A 20193-nucleotide genomic window follows, 5' to 3' on the forward strand; every position below is an offset into this window, starting at 1 on the left:
CCCCATCTCCTTGGAGCCGCCTCGATGAACAACAGCCCTTGCGCTGCCTCTCCTGCTTCGTATGAGGCTTAATCCCCCAGCTTGGGGCCAATCTTCAGTAACAGGCTGCACCCTTTCTTCCAAAAGGAGAAGGAATTAGCATTACCTAATAGACACACAGACCATTCAGAGCCCATTTAGCCTGCGTATCTGCGGCCACCGGCTCCCCGTTACCTCTGGCGCTCTCTGTAAGATCCGTAATTTTCACGATTGGCCCAGCCAGATCTAACACTTTCTCCTGACAGCCTTCCCAGGCTCTATCCATGACCTTCCTGACATCCTTGGATGCATTTGACACAACCGTTATCCTCAGGTCCAATTCCGGTATTCCTGCCACTTTCCCCAGGAGTTCTGGCCGAGGGTATTCCGATAGCATGTAGAGCCTTCTCTTTTTTTCCCTCCATCGGTTTGCGCCATGTATAATGTCACTCTTGAAGGTGGTAGCCAGTCATTAGATTTCGGGTGCATTATACTCTCCGGATCAAACCTGTGTGCTAGTTCCTCTTTGGGCTCCTCTATGTTCTTTTCTATTTCTCTTACCGCCTTTCAATATTCTTGAGGAATGTGAGTCGATAGTCGGTATCTGGTGATTTATTGGTGTCACCCATATTCTGCGCTCCGAGGATGGGGATAGGAGGCTCGGCACTGTTGATCTCTGCATAAAAGCACCTCTGAGCTTTTCAAAAACATTGACAGCCTCTTGAGTCCTTCTTTTACGCTCCTTCTCTAGACCTGAGGGAGCAGATGTTTTCCTTTTCCGGGTCTGTTCTGTCCCCTTGATTGCCCCTTCTTTGCAAGGCTGTTTGTGGATGTGCTGTTAGTATTTTTGTAGTTTTTCCTACTCAGAACATCCCCCATCAAGCTCTCTAGTGCGTCCAACTTATCTTGCAGGGCTTGCACCCATTGGTCGTGGTTTATAGCCCTGCCGCTGAACATTTCTCTGGCACATTGACCAGTTATGACAGCCTCAAACATCTGCTGTTAGTTCAGTCTTTTTGCCCTACTTTAAATTATTTAGGGACTCTTGTTCAGGTGTTGACTACCATACAGGTCCAGTGCCTCTGATTACAGTGACTGCACATGCTGATGATGGGTTTTCCCATTTTTAAAGACTGTGCACGTTAATAAAAATCTACTGATTCCGGAACCATCACTTTTCCATTCCTACAACCATCAACTCCAGCAACCCGGCTCTTCATCTCATTATTCTATTGCAGAAGGAGTGTTAGATTGAAAAGGAGTTATTCCCCTTCTTGATGTAAAGTAGCTGGAGAGCATCTCAATATCAATAATAGAACATTTGCAGATGCAATTAATCATGGCATGCCATTGCCCACTATGATAAAATACAAAAGAACACATCAAGAACGATGAAAAAACATAGAAGCAAAAGAAAGAAAATCCTTCCATGCAGCTAAAAATCATACCTTCAAAACAATCCACCAAACAAATAAGTCAACAGTTACTGGTGAGCAGAAATGTACCAAAATAAGCTGGCCATATATTGTTCAATTTAAATTAGGGGTTCAATCCTGCCGTGATTGCAGAGCCCTGAACTTCTTGTCCTTGCCTCACTCTCCCTGTAGCCTGACAGAATCTACAAAACAACTTGACGTCTCTTGCATTTTTAGAGATTTTTAAGCACCATTGTTTAAGCATCAAATCACCAAGATTCTACACGAAAACCCAAACGATGAGAGCCAGCAAAGTACAAAAATTAAAAAATAGTTCTCTAGTGTGCTCCTTGTCCAGCTTAGTTTCTGAAACTAAATCTCATGTCCAATTAATATAGCCCACAGTCTGTGGTGCCATATGTTAGCACAGCAGACCACACGTATGGGACCACAAGTATGCAGGGGAATATAAAATAGCAACAATTATTGCAAAAAATAGATCAGCATTGTTTTAGGACACTGTGAGACAGGCATGGTGGCATGAGAGACACAGACTCAGAAAGTGAGATTTCAAATTCTTTATTTAAACTTTTAGGGTTGGTGTTATACCTAACTGACCCTAACTCTGAAGGGATGTTTCCCTGAAATTATGCTTCTGAGTGCCATTGTTGTCTGAAAGTCCAAATAAAAAGTCTGTCTGTGTCTAAACCTATACTTGCCCTCTCTCTATACAAACATGTGTTATGGTTTAACAGAACACAAACATGAGTTCAATCAAACAGGGCTGCCTGCAAGACGTTCGCCACAGGGTCCTTGCAGGTAGTTCAAATACCTTCAGTGTCTTTGAGTTCCTTGGTGATCCCTTCCCCAAGCTTCAACTTGTTCAAGTTTCAAACACCACAAAAGAAATGTATCACATTTCCTTTTGAAGCTTCTCGGGATTCCCTTCCTAACGCTTCAGTTCTTTCAACACTATGAAGAAAACCAATACGTCTCCAACTTGGTTGGGCCTCTCTGTGTTTGAAAGCTTGAAGGGGCCTGAACATGGGGAAGAGAACCCTAAGCCAGTTCTATCAGGATGCACTTTGATTTCTTAAGTAGACCTCTCAGGGTTCCCCTTCTCTAAGGTCAGCCTCTTCCAGCTTCGAACACAAAAGCAAAATATATCACAGTTCCCTTTAGGTTTCTCGGGGTGCCCTTTCCCAAGCTCAGGCCCCTCTAGTTCCAAACGCAAACTCAGTTGGTCAGGATATGCCTTTTCCTTATTTACAACTTTTCTTACATATAATCCTCTCCTGGGGAAGAATCAGAGGCTTTCGAAAACGCCAGGTTCTTTGCTTTTCCTTTGCGCGACCACTCTGATCCTTTTCCCCTCTCTTTATTCCTTACTTGCACTTTTCTTTCTACCTGTTATCTTCAGATGCTTGTTGTGCACACTTGCACTGTCTTTTGCCCCTTTCACTTTGTTGTGCACACTTGCGCTGTTCTTTTCCACTCTATACTTCTTATCTGCCTCTTGCACCTTCCTTCTTTATTGTGCTTCTTGCACCCTCCTTTTTCACTCACTTCTGTCTTTGGCTGTGCACACTTGCACTTTCTTTCCTTTTCTGTGTGTGCTTGCACCTTTAAACTGTCACTTTCCTTCTTCGTTCCTACTTGCACCTTCTCCTTACTTTACTTTTTGAGCCACTTGCCCTCTCTTGACTTTCTTGTGCGCCCTCGCACTTTCCTCTTGCTTTGCTTCTGTCCGCTTTAACTTTGCATTCAGGCCGATTGCCCTTTCTTCCAAATCTATCTGCTTTGCTTTCGGTCTTTTATTTCTGGGCTGCTCACGCGTGGCGTTTCTCTTCTGTTACTTTCTTTCACCTGCTTTCTCTCTTTCTACTTTCTGTTTCTTAAAGATGTCCATCTTGCTTTCTACTTTGTGCCGTTTACAAATCTTTCTTTTTCATCCCTTTCCAGTTTCAGCCACCAGCGCGCTCCAGAGTTTCTCTTTCTCTAATGTGAAACTCACCGGGTAGCGTAGCACTGGCGAGCGGTCTCTCTGGGATGCTTTTGGGTCGAGATCAGGGTCTCACCACCTTCCCCTCAGACACCCTTGGACCAGGCCAATGGGAACAAGCAATTGCACAGACTCCAGCAGCAGGGTCCCAGCCAGGGATGTCATTTTGGGGTCGCCAGGGGTCACAGTTGCTACCCCTGAGGGTCCCCCTTGCTGCCCCTAGAAGAAATTTATAATTTTTTTTTAAACTATTTTATTTTTAAATGTAAGCTCCTGGGCTGTGGCCAGTGTCATGTGGCTCTTTATTTTTGGAATGGCTGACTTTCTTGTTCAGGCCTCTTTAAAAAAAATAGGGGATTCCACAAGTGTAACACTTTGAGCAGTGACCCTAAATAAAAAAGAATAGGAATAACAAATCATTTCTCTTTCAGGAATTCTATCTAATAATTGCTAGACTCATGAAGGTTTATTGCCAGGCACACTTCAGGGGGCGAATCACTGATTTAGCCTGTTCCTAAACACCTCAACTCGGCCTTTCACCCTTCTGAGGTTGATAAATGAGTACCAACACAAGTTCAGTGATATTGTATGTTTGTTCTATATAAAGCACTTATGCGGCAGTGCTATATAATAACATATCATTTTCATTTGGCCTTGGACGTCTGCTTGCATTCAAAGTAATTTGTTAATATGGGCCTATACAGACAGAGATTAACGATACATATGGTGATCCATTCTTGTATGAAATGTATATAACACTATAGTGATATCGCAACCATACTTTTCATAGTGAACCTAGGCACAATATGTGATGTCACTTCCTGTTTTGTCAAAGGGTGAAAGGTAGCATCCCATGCTTCACGTGATGTCACATAGAGAGAGAGAGAGAGAGAGAGTGTGTGTGTGTGTGTGTGTGTGTGTAAATGACACCACTTCCTGTGATGTCATCAGAGGTCAAATGTCATGTGATGTCACTTCCGCTACCCTTAGTATTTTGGTGAAATTACGTGCCTGGTCCCAGCTGCCTTGCTCCGGCTCTCAGGAGACACAGCTCCCCAACCACGTGCAGCCCATATTACACACCGGGCCAGCATCGCAGCACACCGCTCTCCTCTGGATCCACCTTCCTGCAGCTCCCAGCTTTGTGTCTTCTCTGGTCCCAAATGCCTCTTCAGCTCGTTCATTCAACAGTGAGAAGGCACACTTTTTTATACAGACCTTCCAGGATTTTGCGGCATGAAATGGCAAATTTTGCGGCACAAAGCTTTATTTATTGCTGCATTTTTGTGGGACATTTTTGTGGGACATTTTTATTTATTGCTGCATTTTTGTGGGACATTTTGTATTATCTGTAGGGTGTAAGATTGCCACATTGTAGGAAAGAGGCAGAATGCAAGGCTAAAAGAGAGTCAAGGTGTCATTATTATGTATCTTTTGTATTAATTTAATAGGAAGAATCCCCTATTGTAACGCTCACCTGACTCCCACGGAGGCGCTGGCCTGGTTTGGATTGCTGTGGCCTCTTCTAGGGTGATGCGCAGGACTCGGAAGATGGAATGGACCGGACCCCTAAATCTGGCTTGTCTGGCTCGTAGAAATATCCTTCTGTGTGTGAAAAGGGAGTATTAACAGTGTGCAGGATAATGTGTAGGCCTCCCACTCCCCTTCTCACCCTCCACGAAACCCTTCTGCGATTCCCCGTGAAGTCTCACCTTAGGGTCTGAAAGGACGAGCTCTCCATCCTGCTTCTGATGCAGGGGTGCGTTGTTATCCAGTTACTTCACTGGATCTCGGATTGGTGAGAGTTTAAGTTCGCTTGACTTTTCCGGTAAGGCATCGTAAGAATTCTGTTGCAAGTTCAAACTTTAAATAACCATTGTCTGTTTTCTCTATTTCAGGTGCTGAATGAAGATTCCGAGTTAGGGAATGGAACCGTCGAAGGAAAATTCTGGTGAGTTTTTGATGAGTGGTTACTCTAGTGTTCTTGCATTAATGCACTAATGCTTGTGTCTTTTTCCCCTTAGGGGCCGGGGTTCGGAAATGCCGAAGATACGGCGCCGACCCGAAGTGAGAAGAGATGTCCCAATAAATATCAGGTAAGTCTTCGATGAGCGTTCCGCTAATGTCCTTGCAGTCGCTTACTAATGCTAATGTCTTTTCCCCCCTTAGGGGCCGGGGTTCAGAAATGCTGAAGAAACGGCGCCGACCCGAAGTGAAGAGGGATTGACCCAACAGGTAAGTCTTATGGTGGAAATTATGCCTTTCATATTCTCTTCCCCAGCTCACCTTTGTTCTTATCTTTTTCTCCTTTAGGCGCTGAAATGCGGCGGAAGATCCAGATGGTCGCTGATGGGCAAGAAGGCGCCTAGTAAAGGTGAGTGGAATGCTGCGCTGCAGCGAGCTATGCGATGTGCTTTTAAAAATGAATGTCTTCCCTTTAGGATCGTCGGCGAGATGACCCTGGAATGCGGATCAAGCAGGTAATGTCTCTTCTTTCTCCTGTTCTCCTCTCTTCTCCCTTTACAGGTGTTCCAGGATGCTGTCGGGCGCGGCTGGAGTCCGGATGCAGGAGCAGACACGGTGAGCGTCCAGCTGCTAGGTGCAGAACAACGCGAAGCGTGAGTTGCTGCTTGGGCGTGGCTTAAATAGCCTTCAAAGTAGTTCCAGGTATGTATTCTTCCTCTAAGGTATGTATTCTTCCTCCGGCCACACCTGTGTGGTAAAGTAGTCCCATAGGTAAAATAGTCCCATCCAGGCCTCTAGGTGGCCTGGATGTTGCAGCACGGTCTGCATCAGGTAAGTTCACACCAAGCACTTCTTAATACAAAGTCATCCTTTATGAGCCTGGCGCCTTTGGCCTTTGGCGCCAGGACTGAGTCCAAAGGGCCCCTACCTGGGGCCGCTGGGACTTCCCTCGGGAACATGATGTCTGCCTCTGGGGTTGCTGGGCCCGTTCTGGCTCCTTTGGGGTAGGCATCATGACACATATGTCTCTGGCTTGGCAAAACAGTTTTTTGTTTTGGCTACATTTCTGTTTTAATGTGCATGCCTATTTAATAGTATTGACTAAATTGATCATTATCAGTTGTAATGCTGAAACTTTTCCCCTTCTATGTTGTCAAATCCCCCAAACACCCACACACCTCTCTCACTAACACACATCACACAGCTCACCAACACCCCATTACAACTTGCATTCCTGAACCTCTCACTCTATCATACAAATACTAACTTGCTATGTCACACTGTCAAGTCACAATTTGCACTTCCCCGCCCCTGTCAAACTTCAAATCATACTCCCAACTCACACCTTACACTCTATAATTCCTCCTGCAATATACAGTCCTTCATTCTTTTGTGCTGCTTCTGCATCTTGCATCCTTTCTCCCATTCTATCGCACTCTTCATCTTTTTTCCAAATCTACAGCTCACTGCCTCTTTCCGGCCAACCGCTTCCTCTCTGCTTTCTGGCTCACTGCTCCCCCTGACCACATGCTCCATCTACTTTCTGTACCTCCGCTCGCTCTCAGATTTCTGGCCCACTGCATCACTGCTTCCTCTGCTCTCTTGTACACTGCTTCCTCCTCTGACCCACTGCTCTCCTTCTGCTTTCTTGACTATCACGTCACATCTCACCAATAACTCTTCCTGTCTCTCCTTTCCCTTTCATAGTGTGACTGTTTTTTAAAAATGTAGATTTTGACCATGATCCTCAAAAAATGGGACATTTAAGCCGAGGATATGCTATTTTTAGATAACCCTTTTTTGGAAATGAGCAGGTCACCTTATTCTCAAAGGCGACCATCGCATTTCCACGAGGAGGAGCTGTAGTGCAAATTGTGCACTGGAGAGCTGCCTTGAATAGGGTTCTGGGTGGTTTGACAGAGGTGTAATTATTTGCGGCGGAATTGACCGTAGTCCATTTTCCCGCAAATAGATTTGCACTTCAGCCAAACAACCCAAAATGTACCTTTCACCATCAACCCGCCCCCTCCCCTAGTTAAATGCTTGGTCGCTGCCGCTTCCCCTCCAACCCTGCGGTGTCAGATCAATCCCTCTAACGCAGGACAGATCTGACGCCGCAGGGTCCCTTTTTATTTTTTTTAGTTTTTGTTTTCAGACCCCCACCTCCAATTTTGAGAACGCGGGGGACACCCCTGCAATCCCCAAGGCCAAAATAATGAACATAAGGAGCGGGTGACGACAACCCTGCAACCCCCGCTCCACATGTTCGGTATTTATAAAAATCGATCGGATGGTACTGGCGAAATAGGTCAAATTGTCGGGAGAGTGCTTCTATTCAAGGTACTAACCATTTTGACTGCCAAAAAATCGGTCGAATGGTACAGTTTTCTGCAAGCTCCCAGCACGTCCACTGTAAAATGCGAACCCAAAAAACGCATTTCTATCCTGATTGAGGAATAGAAATGCAAGCGACATAGCAGTGGTTCATACCTTAAAATAAATCCATGACCGGGTCAAGAAAGACCCTGGGGGTCATTGTGAGGTTGCCGGTCTGGAACAATGGCAAACTACGAGTTCTACGAGTGGGTGCCTTTCAGCCCGCCAGGTCTGACCTGGCGGCGGAACGACACCCGCTCACAGACCTTGGCGGATGCACCGGCACTGGTGCACACAGTGCCGGTGCATCCGTCCTCCCCATTCCCATTGAGTCCAATGGGAATGGGGATTTTCTTTTTTCCAGCGTCTGGCGGGAGGGACTGCCAGAAAAAAAATGACTCTGGCGCCAGCCGTGCCGTTTTTACCGGCACGGCTACCGCCAGACTTGTAATGAGGCCCCCTGTCATGCAGTGGCACCCCCAGCTCCTGTGCGCGTAGGGTTGCTTACTATTTCTGCACATTTAAAAGTGCATCTTGCATGGAAATTTAGGATGCCCTTTTAATATGGCAGAAATGCCCCCTGATTTACTCAGAGGTGAAAAAGGCCATCTGAATGGCCGCACATAAAATATGCCCATTCAGGTGTCCCTTGTGCATTTTATAACAAAATGTGCCCATTCAAGTGTCCCTTGTGGATTGGGCTGCTCTTTTTTTGGGTGCAAGTGATGAGATGTGTTTGCGCATTTCATTTCTTGCATTGATAAGTTTTGAGAATCTGGGACCCTGAGGATTTTTTTTGTTAATTGTTTTTGCAAAAAAAAACCTGCAAAAACTACAGCCGTTTTTGCGCAAAACGGCCGTTTGCGCAGCATTTTACGCAAAACTGCTGGTTTCGCGGCATTTGCGGGATCGCAAAATCGCTATAAGCTGGAGGGTCTGTTTATAGCTGAACACAGAGTCAAGTGGAGCCAGATGTGAATGGTTACTTAGAAATGCCTGACTCTACTAGTGGGACAGTGGTTTTCTCTAAAGTAGGTTTCCCTTACTTTCCTCATATTATTCCTACGGGTAATCTTTACTGATCTTAGTTGTCTCCTCATCGTCTTAGTATTTGTTGGAAATGGGGAGGGGAAGAGGAAATAGGATTGAAAATTATCTTTATGGGTGGAGTAATCATAGGATGACTGACAGAGGAAAGAGGGGATTCTCCTGGCTCTGTTTTTATACCACTGGGGTGATTCCCCTTATCTTAAGTGGTTTCCTACTCCTGATCCCCTGCCATAAAGGTACTGATCTTGTTGGCCTCCCCTTGGGTTTAGAATGTGGGTAGACAAACAGGTGTTGGGTCAGAGGAAACAACAATATGACTTTAAATCTAACTCCCTGCCTGTTTTTGTGCTAATATGGTGTTCCCACCTCTCTCTGATCAGGGACAATGGGACCTGCATACCCCATAAAGGGTTCAAAGACTGCTTCCTCTTTGCCTATTATCCTATTGAGAAACCATGTCTCACTTGAGGTATTTTCATTATCACAACCCTGGACTCCCCTACCCAGGTGATCCTCCCTGGCTCGTACACCCCCAGGTTTGGGATCCGAAAGCAACAGCCCTCCCCAGGCCAACTGAATAGAGGATTCTCTGGGTCTACGTGGGAGAATACCCCTAGGTTTCTCACAACACCCAAAAGCGGTGTCTATACAAGCTTACAAAGAGAAGCTCTTTTCAACAACACATATACGAGCGAAGGACTGCTTCCATTTCACTGGCCAAGTACACACAGGATTGTCATGCTTTTGCAAAAATAAACATGTAAAATCCAGGGAAAAACATGTTCTCCTATGGCTTCACCTTCAGGAAGCCCTGGAATCTGCTATATCAAGTATCATCTGTAGATAATAGCTAAGAGACCCACTGCCAAATGTTTTAATCCAACTCATTCTTTGGAGTTTTGAGAAGTATAAATATTGGACAAATTTAAATGCAAAAGTTAGAGCAATATATGTCACTTTCAACAATACATAAACATAGCAACGCAAAAAGAGAACAACGCAAAACAGAACTAAAATCTCCAAGTTAATATACCCATTATTCTCACAGATAAGTAAGCACTTTTGACAGTCTATCATGTATTAATAAATCGGGTAGTAGAATACCCGGAAGACACAAGGTGGTGAATGAAACTGGGTAAACACCTAGGGGTTAAGCATATACTACTATCACACAAGTCACAAATTAGAATGGGTATCTTTGTCACGATGCCAAAGAATTCTGCTTTCAGCCATACTTGTTTCCATTGCAATACTACTAACAGTACATTAATGTCTCAGACCTACAAACCGTATCAAGGAATGCAAACCAAATACAATAGCTTTACAAATAGACTTCCGTTGTTTGAACACATATTTTTCAAAGGATTTGGGCTACCAATCCCGGTCAACATGCCTTGCATGTTGGGTTGTACAGTCCTCTTCTAAATTATGATTTTTTTTTTAACCCCTAAGTGCCCTCAGTTAAATTTCCCTACAGCCCATTTCTTGTTTTAAAGTTGGGTATTAAGGCCTGAAGTTTTACGGTCTGCACTGAGATCAGGTTATGTATCTAACATGACATTTTAGTACCTGCTGCCTCCCCAAAGTAGGTAAATAAATGTTCCATCTGGGTCTTGAAATGCCTACTGTGATGAAACAAGGGAATTTGCCCCTTGTCCACAAGGTGGAGCCCCCTGTGAGGATAGGATGGTGAGCCCGCTCCGCAACACCTTACTTAGGGGGTCAAGGCAAGTGACGCCTCACTGGGAGAGACTCCCCCTTTGGGGACAAGGACTCCCGTTCCTGTGAGGAAATCTTTGTCATACCCTATGGTGGCATACATGGGAATATCATATCTACAGAACAGTATGCAATCCAGAGACTTGGTTGAAGAGAAAACTATAATATACTGTTACCAGTAATGAAGAGGATCTATCCCTTCAAACAGAAATCTCCATTTAATTGGGACGAGGAAGAGGAGGACACGCCGAGGCAGAGATGTACGTACGCAAACTGGGAGGCTATCAGGATTACCACAAAACATTCAGACCTAGGTCTACAACAGCGTACCTTGCACATCTCAAGTAAACTCTGTCCCTCTCTTAACGAGCCAAAACGCCCTTTCCGAAAGCGTGCTGCCATGTTAACATGGCGATTATGGCGTCCTCTCCACAAGCAAGACTACCGCGCTATAGGGAGGAGGAGGAGCCAAACGAGGTCACGGCTACCCGTTATAACGCTTCCGGGTAGCCGTACTCACGGCTTCTGATTTCATTTGAATCACAGCTCTCGTACCTATGTCCTGTTTCCCTTGAATGCGCCTGCTAATTGTTTTTGACCTTGATCGCAGTCTGTGTTTTTGGCCGCCTTGTTTTCCTGTTTGCTACTGAACTGCTTACATGCTGCCAAACCCGGAACGCTGTTGAACTGCCTTTTTCCTACTGTTTGTCTGCTACTGAACTGCTTACACGTTGCCGAATCCCGAACGCTGTTTGACCTGCCTTGCCTACTGTTCTATCTATACTGTCCGCACGTTGCTGAACCCCGGAATGCTATTGGTGTTTCTTGCCTCCTATCTATGTACACTGCAATGCCCGCACCTTGTTGAACCCCGGATTTCTTGACCATCCTTGCAACAACAAAATAAGTACTCATCCTTCATTGACAATTGGATTCATCCCGCGGCGTTAAAGGAACAACGATCCGACAGTACGCCATTACCTGGGCAACATCCCAACTGTCTTACCTGAGTGAATCTGCATAACCCAAGAGACTAGCACACGAACTAGAGACTGGCACCTTGCGCTCAGGTCGATAGGCATCCTCGTTTCGTCGGGGTAGTCTGTGGACTAGAGACTGCTGAATCCCGCCTGGGCGTCCTCGTTTCGTTGTGAGTTAGGGATAGGTTGGGTTTTGTAGAGTTCCTCGGTAGGGTCTTCCTAGTGCCTGCCCGTTGGTAAGTCAATCTATGCTTATTATTTGTTAGTCCTGCTACAAAAGTGCTTATTTTCATCTCTTGACTTTTTCTCTCATGCTATGTCTCTTGACCTTTTCTGATATACGGCTTTACATTTCTACAGTCCACGTTGTCCGTACACATCAACAGTCACAGCAGCGTTCCAGAGTCGGCTACCTTTTCTGCATTCTACGGTGTCCGTGTCCATCTCCAGCTCCTGCAGTGTATCCATCTTTCGACTAATCGGTCCCTTTGTATTTCCAAAGTAAACTACAAAGGGACATATTGGTAGGAAGAACTCAACGACTACTCCTTCGAGTTCTTCTACCGGGCCCCCTGATCAAGACTTGGACTAACTTGACAGAGGCCCCTTGGCAATGTAAGAGCTGAGAGGGGAGGGGAGGAGTCACTGAGAGCAACAGAGCCCGCGGATTTGGAAACTGCTGTCAGAACGAGAGCAAAGCACCTAATACAAAGCATCCGCCAGGAGAGAAAAACCGAGAAACAGACGGTGGTGGCATGACCATGACGACCTCGTGGTTGGCCGGGTGCCCACAAGACAATGCCAAAACCACTGCGCTGTGAAAGCAGCAAATCACCTGAATACCCACATCGTTACCAGCTCACAGAGTGAGAGCACGGAGAAGACGGGGATGCTGAGAAAACAAGCAACTGGACAGACCCCGAGCAAAGAGAGGCCACGGAGACATTCCCCCACAGAATCCAAGGCAATGTGGAGAATGGGAGAACTGTAAGGCTGCCCGGGGATCATTATGGAATAGCAGGGACTTGTCTCAATAGAAATGACGAGACTGTAATGTGGAAATCGAGGAAGTGGAACTATAATAAAAAGAAAGCGAATCACAATAATTGCTGGAAGAAATACCAGTAATACTGAGATACAAATACCTTGGGAAGTGGGGAGAGTACTATATACGCTAAGAGGGAGAGACTATAAACCAGAAGGAGAATCCTATGAAGGGAGGGCAAGGGAGGCCCATAAGAGTAAAGATAAGCCAAACATATCACCCCAGGAGAGGGATGATATCAAGAAAGCATACCACAGATGAGGAGGTACAAACTACCAATATTCAATGTGGAGAAAAAGATAAGAGAGAGACACAAAATGGATTCCTGGAAAACAACAAGAGAAGGGAAACCATACAGAACTTGTGAAAGAGTTAAAAGAATGTATAAAAAAGGGTGGCAAGAGAAGTAGACACAGACAACAGAAAATGAAGTTTGGGATACACACTTTTATTCAAAGCAAAAAGGGTTGGAAAAGGGCCTTTCTTGCTCTATGCTAAGGTGAAACTATACCTATCTATCCCTACCTAACTGGAACTATAGGTTTTTGACAGAGACATACATCCTTACTTGCCCTCACACCTATTTGTACATGAAGTGTAGGAATATCAGTGTCAAACTGAAAAGTGTTCATCTCCAAGTTCAGAGCTTCTTCCAATATCTGGCTTGCAACAGAGTTCCCTTGCCCAAGTTTCAAGGCAGTTCACAATCTTTCTTTTTTTCAATATTCAATATTCAATCACCTGGGATACGTCCCAGCTCCTCTGGTTATTCACAAGGTTCACAAAATAAGTTATTTTTACTTGAAACACATAACTTGCAATATCTTTGATTGGCAGTTTCTTGTAGCACAAAACTTCCTTTTTATTTATTAGATGTGTCCTTGGTCCAGGTGCAGTTGTTGAACCGCACAGTTCGCCCATTACAGGTCACGCAACCGATCGCTTTAAGCGCATAATGCCACTGCTTACATTCTACAGTGGAGCCTGGTTTATTCACATGCCAGGCTAAATGATTTCTCTTATACCAATGTTGCATGCAGTTTCTCCGTAGGTAGTTGGCCACCTTTTATCTGTTAAGGGTTTCCTTCACCCACAGGATTTGTATCAATATTCATTTTCAACTTTCTCTCAATTTGGCCAATGTTTCCGTTAGGATTCATTTGCTGTTTTGGGCCACTTTTATTGTTAAAGTTCATTGTCTTTGAAACACATTCTTTGCATCAACTTTCTTCCTTGTTCAGTTTTCAGTCCTTCAGGTCAGTATTAAAAAATACTTGAAGTTCAACCATTCATATGGGCTTAACTGCCCCCTCGCCATGCCTGGGTCCCCTTCGCTAGGTGGACTCACCAGATTATGCATACAGCAGTTCTGCAAGTCTCCCGCCTGCCGTGGTTCAGCTTCTCTGTGTGGTGCCTTGCATCTGTGGTGTGCTGTCGTTCGCCGGCTTTGCTTTTTTCACTGGCAGGCTGTCAGCGGGACGGGCACTTCCTCGCGGGTCCTCTGGCTCTCGTCTGCTTCACTCCAGCGGTTCAGCCTGGATCTACACCTTGCACCGTATCCTCCTTCCGCTGCCTCAGCTCTGCACTATCCGGGACCCCTGCAAACCTCTCGCCTTCGCACACAACACGATTGTGGCTCTGACCCTCCCAGCTGGCTGCAGCCTCTTCGATTCCTTCTTCACAGGTGCTGAGGAATTTAAAGTCCCTGTCAGACTGATTGTTCTTCTGACAACTAGTCCACTCACTCTCGTTGCGGAAGTCCCTTTTCCATGTTGTTGTTCGTGTTGTCCTCTTCCTCGTCTAAGTACCAAAGTGGTGTTTGGTACTCTTCTTCGCCGCAGTACCATCCTGATGTGTCTATGAGTAAGTGTCAATGGGAAAATAGGGACAGGATTGGTAACACCCTATAAAGGCCTGGGGGATTTTAAACTCCCTATCAAAGGGAAATGGGGAATACCGCATCTCATCCAAGGGTGCCTCATTCCCACTCCCCAAGTCTCCTTCACCCAGGTGAAACTCCCTCACATATCCACCTGTAGGGTCATGGTCCAGAAGCGATGGCCTTTCCCTGGCCTCCTAGGAGGAGGATATATTGGGGAAAGAGTGTGAGAATCTGAGGGCGTCCTTTTCTATTTGAAATTAACCTACTAATAAGAAGCTTAAATCCAAGGGGAACATCTTGAGGTAAAAGACAATCAGGATGAGGGAGACATTCTCCTGGTCTAATTTGTGTTGGGATAGTGGTAGGGCCAGTTAGGGTTAGCTTTTGGACAGTGGACCTTTTTTGTGTTTTATGACTTCCTGATGGCCCACGAGACCCTTAGTTACTTATATAGGCTGGGAATACACACACAGCAATAGGGAAAGTTAGTAATTTTCTTATCATTTAATAAACATCCAAATAGAAATGCCAACACTGTGTCTTCGTCCTCCTTCGGATCCTGCACACTACCCTATGACATTATGATTTAGTCAGGTGGAGTAGCTAAACAAGATGCTAATTAGCATGTAAAGTAACCCTATGTTGTATGCATTGTGACAGCTCCTCAGTCAAGGGGTAACACACCTATTAACCAGGCATGTTCCCCATCAAAGTTCTGCATTGTACCATGAATATCATGCTTTTTACAACTACTTGGTTACAGCAGCTCGATAATATATCTGGACCATTTCTCTTTGCAATTTGGGAAACTAGTGCATTTAAAAAAAAAACGTGTAAAATGTACTTTTAACAGCGAGCATCATGTGTAAGGACATATTTGTTAAATGCGGCACCCAAGCAATGTATATTCTGAAGGCAAGTAGCCACATACTAAAAATAAACTGTTCTCATTCTTGAAGAGAATTTCCACAGTTTGACTCTTCTTTTTTCTCCTTTTCCCTAGACCAAGTGCTTTATCTGCGGGATAGGCAATGATTACTTTGACACGGTGCCCCATGGCTTTGAAACACACACTTTGCAGGAGCACAACTTAGCCAATTACCTGTAAGTACACGAGCCGCGAACTCTTCCATCACCCGTGACATCCTCCATCTCCTGCCAGGGAAGAAATCAATCTCATAAAATGGCGGAGAGGAAAATAGAAATGTTGCATTGCAGGAGCAGCCCTGTGATCCATCAGGGGAAGGAGATGGGCATTTATTGTTTCATTTTTCTGTCTGAAAGAAAATGGGCCGCACGTCAGAGTTTTACCTGGGTTGTAGGGTGAGGTGGAAATATTGTCTATATAGGGAGACCATCCCCCACAAGACATCTGGCAGCTCAATGCCGTCCCTTAATCAGCATGTGACATTTCTGGGCAGTTATGCATATGCTATGCCCACATGTGAAGCATTTCTAGGCCGGTGTGCACACATCACACATGCATTATTGTGAATATATTGTACATTTCATCAAGGTGTAGGATTAACTTAGTACATATATATATATATATATGTGTGTGTGTGTGTATATATATTTATTTCTCTACAGAAAAATGAATGAGAATAATCTGAAAACAGTATTGTTTTGCTATTTTAATAACTTTTTCATTTATTAACAAATGTTTCCTGAAATTTCCAGTCTTGGGCATGGCAGCGGGGTGTGTGGCAAATGTTTTGTTAAGCAAATAACCTTTGACTTGCATGACTAATTTGGCTATTAGCAATGACATTTTCGGATTTCTTAGGGATCTAGGCAATCACCTTAACTATAGTGCAGCGAACACTGCACTATATAATATATATATATGAAACACATGCTGAAGGGCACACTCAAGTTCTCAGTGCAGCTGACAACTCTCATGTAGTGTTCTCCTTCTAGCGCCTTCCAGCCTCGTGCTCTCACCAGGAAAGCAGCCCCTGGTGTTGATGATGAATTAATTGCCCATCAGTGCGGGGAATTCTGGTCCTAGTAGCCTCAAGGTGCTGAGAGCGGACACTCCCCCATTACTGTAGTAGCTTAACCTCAGTGGGTGGGGAGCAGGAACTGACAGTGCAGTATTCCTGAGTGGGGTAGAGTGATCCCGGTGCTGACCCTCTGGAGTCCGGTTCTCCCAAAAAGAAATTGAAGATAGAAATGGCGTACGCCAGTTCTCAGTGTAGCCGGCAACTCATATGGTGTGTGCCTTCTAGCGTTTTTCAAGCCTGATGCTCTCTTTTCAGGAAGGCAGTCCCAGGTGTTGATACATTATTTCCCATCAGTGCAGGGAATTGGCTTAGTGCAAAAAATATTTGGGCCATATTAGAACACATTTTCAACATTGCACTAGTGCTAATAGCATGTACATGTAAAGTTCAACATTGGGTAAATTCCTCTTCTTTCAGTGCATTTTTGCACCTGGGCAAAGGTTGCCCCAGTTCAAATACGGAATGGTATTCGCACTAGGGCAAACTTCCCCTGGTGCAAAAATGCATTGAAAATATCTGTTTTTTGAACTAGGGCAGTTTTTGCCCTTGTGCCAATACCATGCAAAATTGCACTTGCCATGATACAAACGTTTTCTAATGTGGCTCCAATGTTGTTTGCACTAGAGCAAACTTTGCCCTAGCACTTATACCGTGCAAAATTGCACTTGCACAGGTGCACGTTTCTGTTACCTTGCGTCAATGTGTACATTAAACAGTTCTAGTGTTGTAGAATTTCTATTGAATCGACCATCAGTTTTACTGGCATTTCAACACAGAAAACCTTGCATTGTTAAAAATGATCAAATTCAGTGTGTGTGATAGAAAATCAGCTTCAATGGTTTACGTGGTACCAGGCCAAAGTCCATGGGCAGTAGTGTTTGACTTTTAAGGATATCTGATATGTGATCAGTTGGCATTTGCTTGTATAATGTTCCTAAAAAGATCATTGTCATTGTAGGTTCTTTTTCATGTACCTCATAAACAAAGATGAAACGGAGCATACGGGCCAGGTGAGCATACTTTTCTAAACCATGTACAAATACAGGGACTTATGTCCTATCTAGTCTTCCTATGTGCATGCTTACAATGTTCTTTCCCGGGGTAAACTCTTCACACTTGTTCTTGTTCGTGTCTCTTGTTAAAGTACATGATGTGGTCAGTTTGAGAATCTAGATGTTGCGTTGTGGGCCCTAGACTGTGCTTGTTTCATGCCCATTTGTTCAATCTTTGAGTCACAGTGTTCTGCAGCGCTTAACAATGTCCACATGGTACACTTATTTGTGTATTACTAGTCTAGATTATGTCACCTATGTCACACTGTGGTGCCCCAAGGATGTATAATTCTTTAAACTATGCTTAGGTCTTTGTCTAGTGCCAACTTCCTGGGTACTCTGCGCACAATCAATCAATTTATGATACACTTATATGTCTTGTGAGTTTGAGCTGAAACCATTTGTTTTTGTCGCCCCAAAATTGTAAATACTGAAATGAATAGCCGCCATTTCTGTTTTTCTAATAAGTAACAGCATTCCTATCCAAAGATTAAAAATAAAAAGCATAGCATTTACAAAAAATATCCATTTATCCTCTGGTCTTTTTTTCATCTGTTCTCCAATGGAACGCCTCATCCCCCTCCCCAACCCGACGCTTGCTTGGCAGAGCTTTCTCAATAACTCCGACCCAATCTCTAACCCAATGCACTGACGACTGGCTCTTTTCTTTACCTCTTTTCCTTTCTTTTATGCCCTAACCCCAAAATGATTTGCCTTTAATTCTGGCAAGGCCATCTTCTTCAACTCCGTCTAAGGCCTCAGGATTTAAGTCATCTGCGGATTGTGACCAACAGATGTTGGTCTCGGATCCGAACCGGATCTGTTTATACAACTTGGGTGAGGACCACGACACCCAGAAATGTGGGTCGTGCTAGTCCATGCACTGAACGCCCTTCAGGAGAGGGCGTCGAACATATTCACCTCGTCCACAAGGTTATGGGTGAGGCACCGCGATTTCGATCGTGGTCACACCACACGGATTAGCGCTCCGAAGAACGGGGTGCTCCACACAGGGAAAAGGAGCAGAAGAGAAAGAAGGATCTAAAGAGGTCCCGGTGTCTGAATGAGTCCTTGCACCGACATTTGTCTTCCTCTTCAAAGAAGAAAAGCCCACAGCTCCAGGGACTTGCCTGAGCAGCAAAAAGAGGTACCATTTCTGACCCAATTTTCCTGACCGGAAGAATGGCAGAGTTTTCACCTGAAGATATTTTGGCCAAGACACCAGTGGCACAGATGATGATGCTTTCGGCTTCGGATATGGTCCGCAGGGTTCCACCGCGTCTGTTGTGACCCGCAGGGTACCCTCAGGGATCACTCCTGCACACCTATAGACTCGTGCCTGGGCCAAAAAGAAGCTGAGGCAACTCAGCATCCACAGGCCCCGGCTTTGGTCAGTGCTGCCTCAGCGCCATCGTGGATAGAGCGGCTGTGTGAGAATAAGCCTTACTCCCTATGGATGCTTTTATGCCAAAGATGTATGACATCTATGATGATGAGGATGACAAGGTCCCTTTTGGGCTGGAACCTATGTGCACAATGGAGATGAGGGATTTCCAGGAGGAATTCTACAGGAACGCTGAGGTTGTGCTGGCAGTGGCCGAGGACCTGCAAAGAGCCAGCGGTCTTGAGACGTCCTGGGAGATGGATTTCTTGCCAGCTCCCACAACGGTAAAACCGCATACCAGTGCTTGATGGCTAGTACTCTTGTATGGTCAGCAGCATCTAGGTCCAAGGTTCAATATGGACTTTGTGACATTCTGAACAAGGCGCACAAGAAAGAGACGCTTCTGCCATTCAATGTGGTGGTAGAAGGCATGGTAGAAGCAAGCCTCTGCCACTTTCTGTCCACAGGCAGGACAAAGAAACACTGTACTGCCCTGCCAGAGCCAGCCTTTCCCTCCTCACACAGTTCTCCGGAGAGCTTGGTGGTCCAGGCTGCTACGGCTTGCCTGAAGACATCTACTTTCCCGTCCCTTTTACCAGACAGGGAAAGTAATAGGTATGGTGCATGGAGCAAGAAGTATTTGCGTCCGGCAGTCTGGCACTGCGGACCGTGAATGCCTCTTGTGCCATGGCAAAGTTCTTCTTCGGCCTTTGGACAGCAGTGGCCAATGCGGCCGAGCAAATCCCAAAGGGAGAGATGAGGGACGGTTTCCACTCCCTGGTCTCTGATGGCAAGGGGGCCACATGCCAAATGCTACAGTCAAGGCTGGACACAGCAGACTGTGTGGCAAGGGCCATGTCCACCAGCACGGTGGCCAGGCGCCACTCCTGGTTGAGGAAGTAAGGTTTTGTGGCTAATGTCTCCTCCTTGAAGACCTTGACATCCTTGCTCTCACTGAGACATGGTTCAAGGCCAGCTTTGTCACTGCTTTTGACACTCTTCTTCCTGAGGGCTACAAGATCCTGTCCAATCCCAGGCCCTCCCAGCCTGGTGGAGGAGTGGCTCTGATCTTCCCTGTGTGGGCTCCTGCCTCCATCATCCCCACTCAAACCTACTCATCCTTTGAAAGGCTAGAATACAAGCTATCTCTCTCGCCTACCTTCTCTCTTACTCTGGCTACCATCTATAGCCTCGCTGGACCGACCTCCCTCTTCCTCTCAGAATGGGAGGACCTGTCCTCCTTTCTTCTTGCCTACTCCCCCAAACTCATCTTCCTTGGGCTCTTAAACATCCACCTCG

At 45.4% G+C, this 20193-nt stretch overlaps 1 protein-coding gene across 1 annotated transcript in view; it reads left to right on the forward strand.

Moving 5' to 3' along the window:
• Window positions 1-20193, forward strand: part of RYR2 (ryanodine receptor 2) — a 3854281-nt gene that overhangs the window by 3808788 nt on the left and 25300 nt on the right. The window contains exons 103-104 of the mRNA XM_069607971.1: window positions 15456-15556; window positions 17417-17468. Of these exons, the coding sequence (XP_069464072.1) occupies window positions 15456-15556; window positions 17417-17468 (153 nt within the window). The remainder of the gene's footprint in view (window positions 1-15455; window positions 15557-17416; window positions 17469-20193) is intronic.

This window comes from Ambystoma mexicanum, chromosome 4q (genome assembly GCF_040938575.1).
Source record: "Ambystoma mexicanum isolate Mex_15411 chromosome 4q, UKY_AmexF1_1, whole genome shotgun sequence".
In the NCBI taxonomy this organism is placed as follows: Eukaryota; Metazoa; Chordata; class Amphibia; order Caudata; family Ambystomatidae; genus Ambystoma; species Ambystoma mexicanum.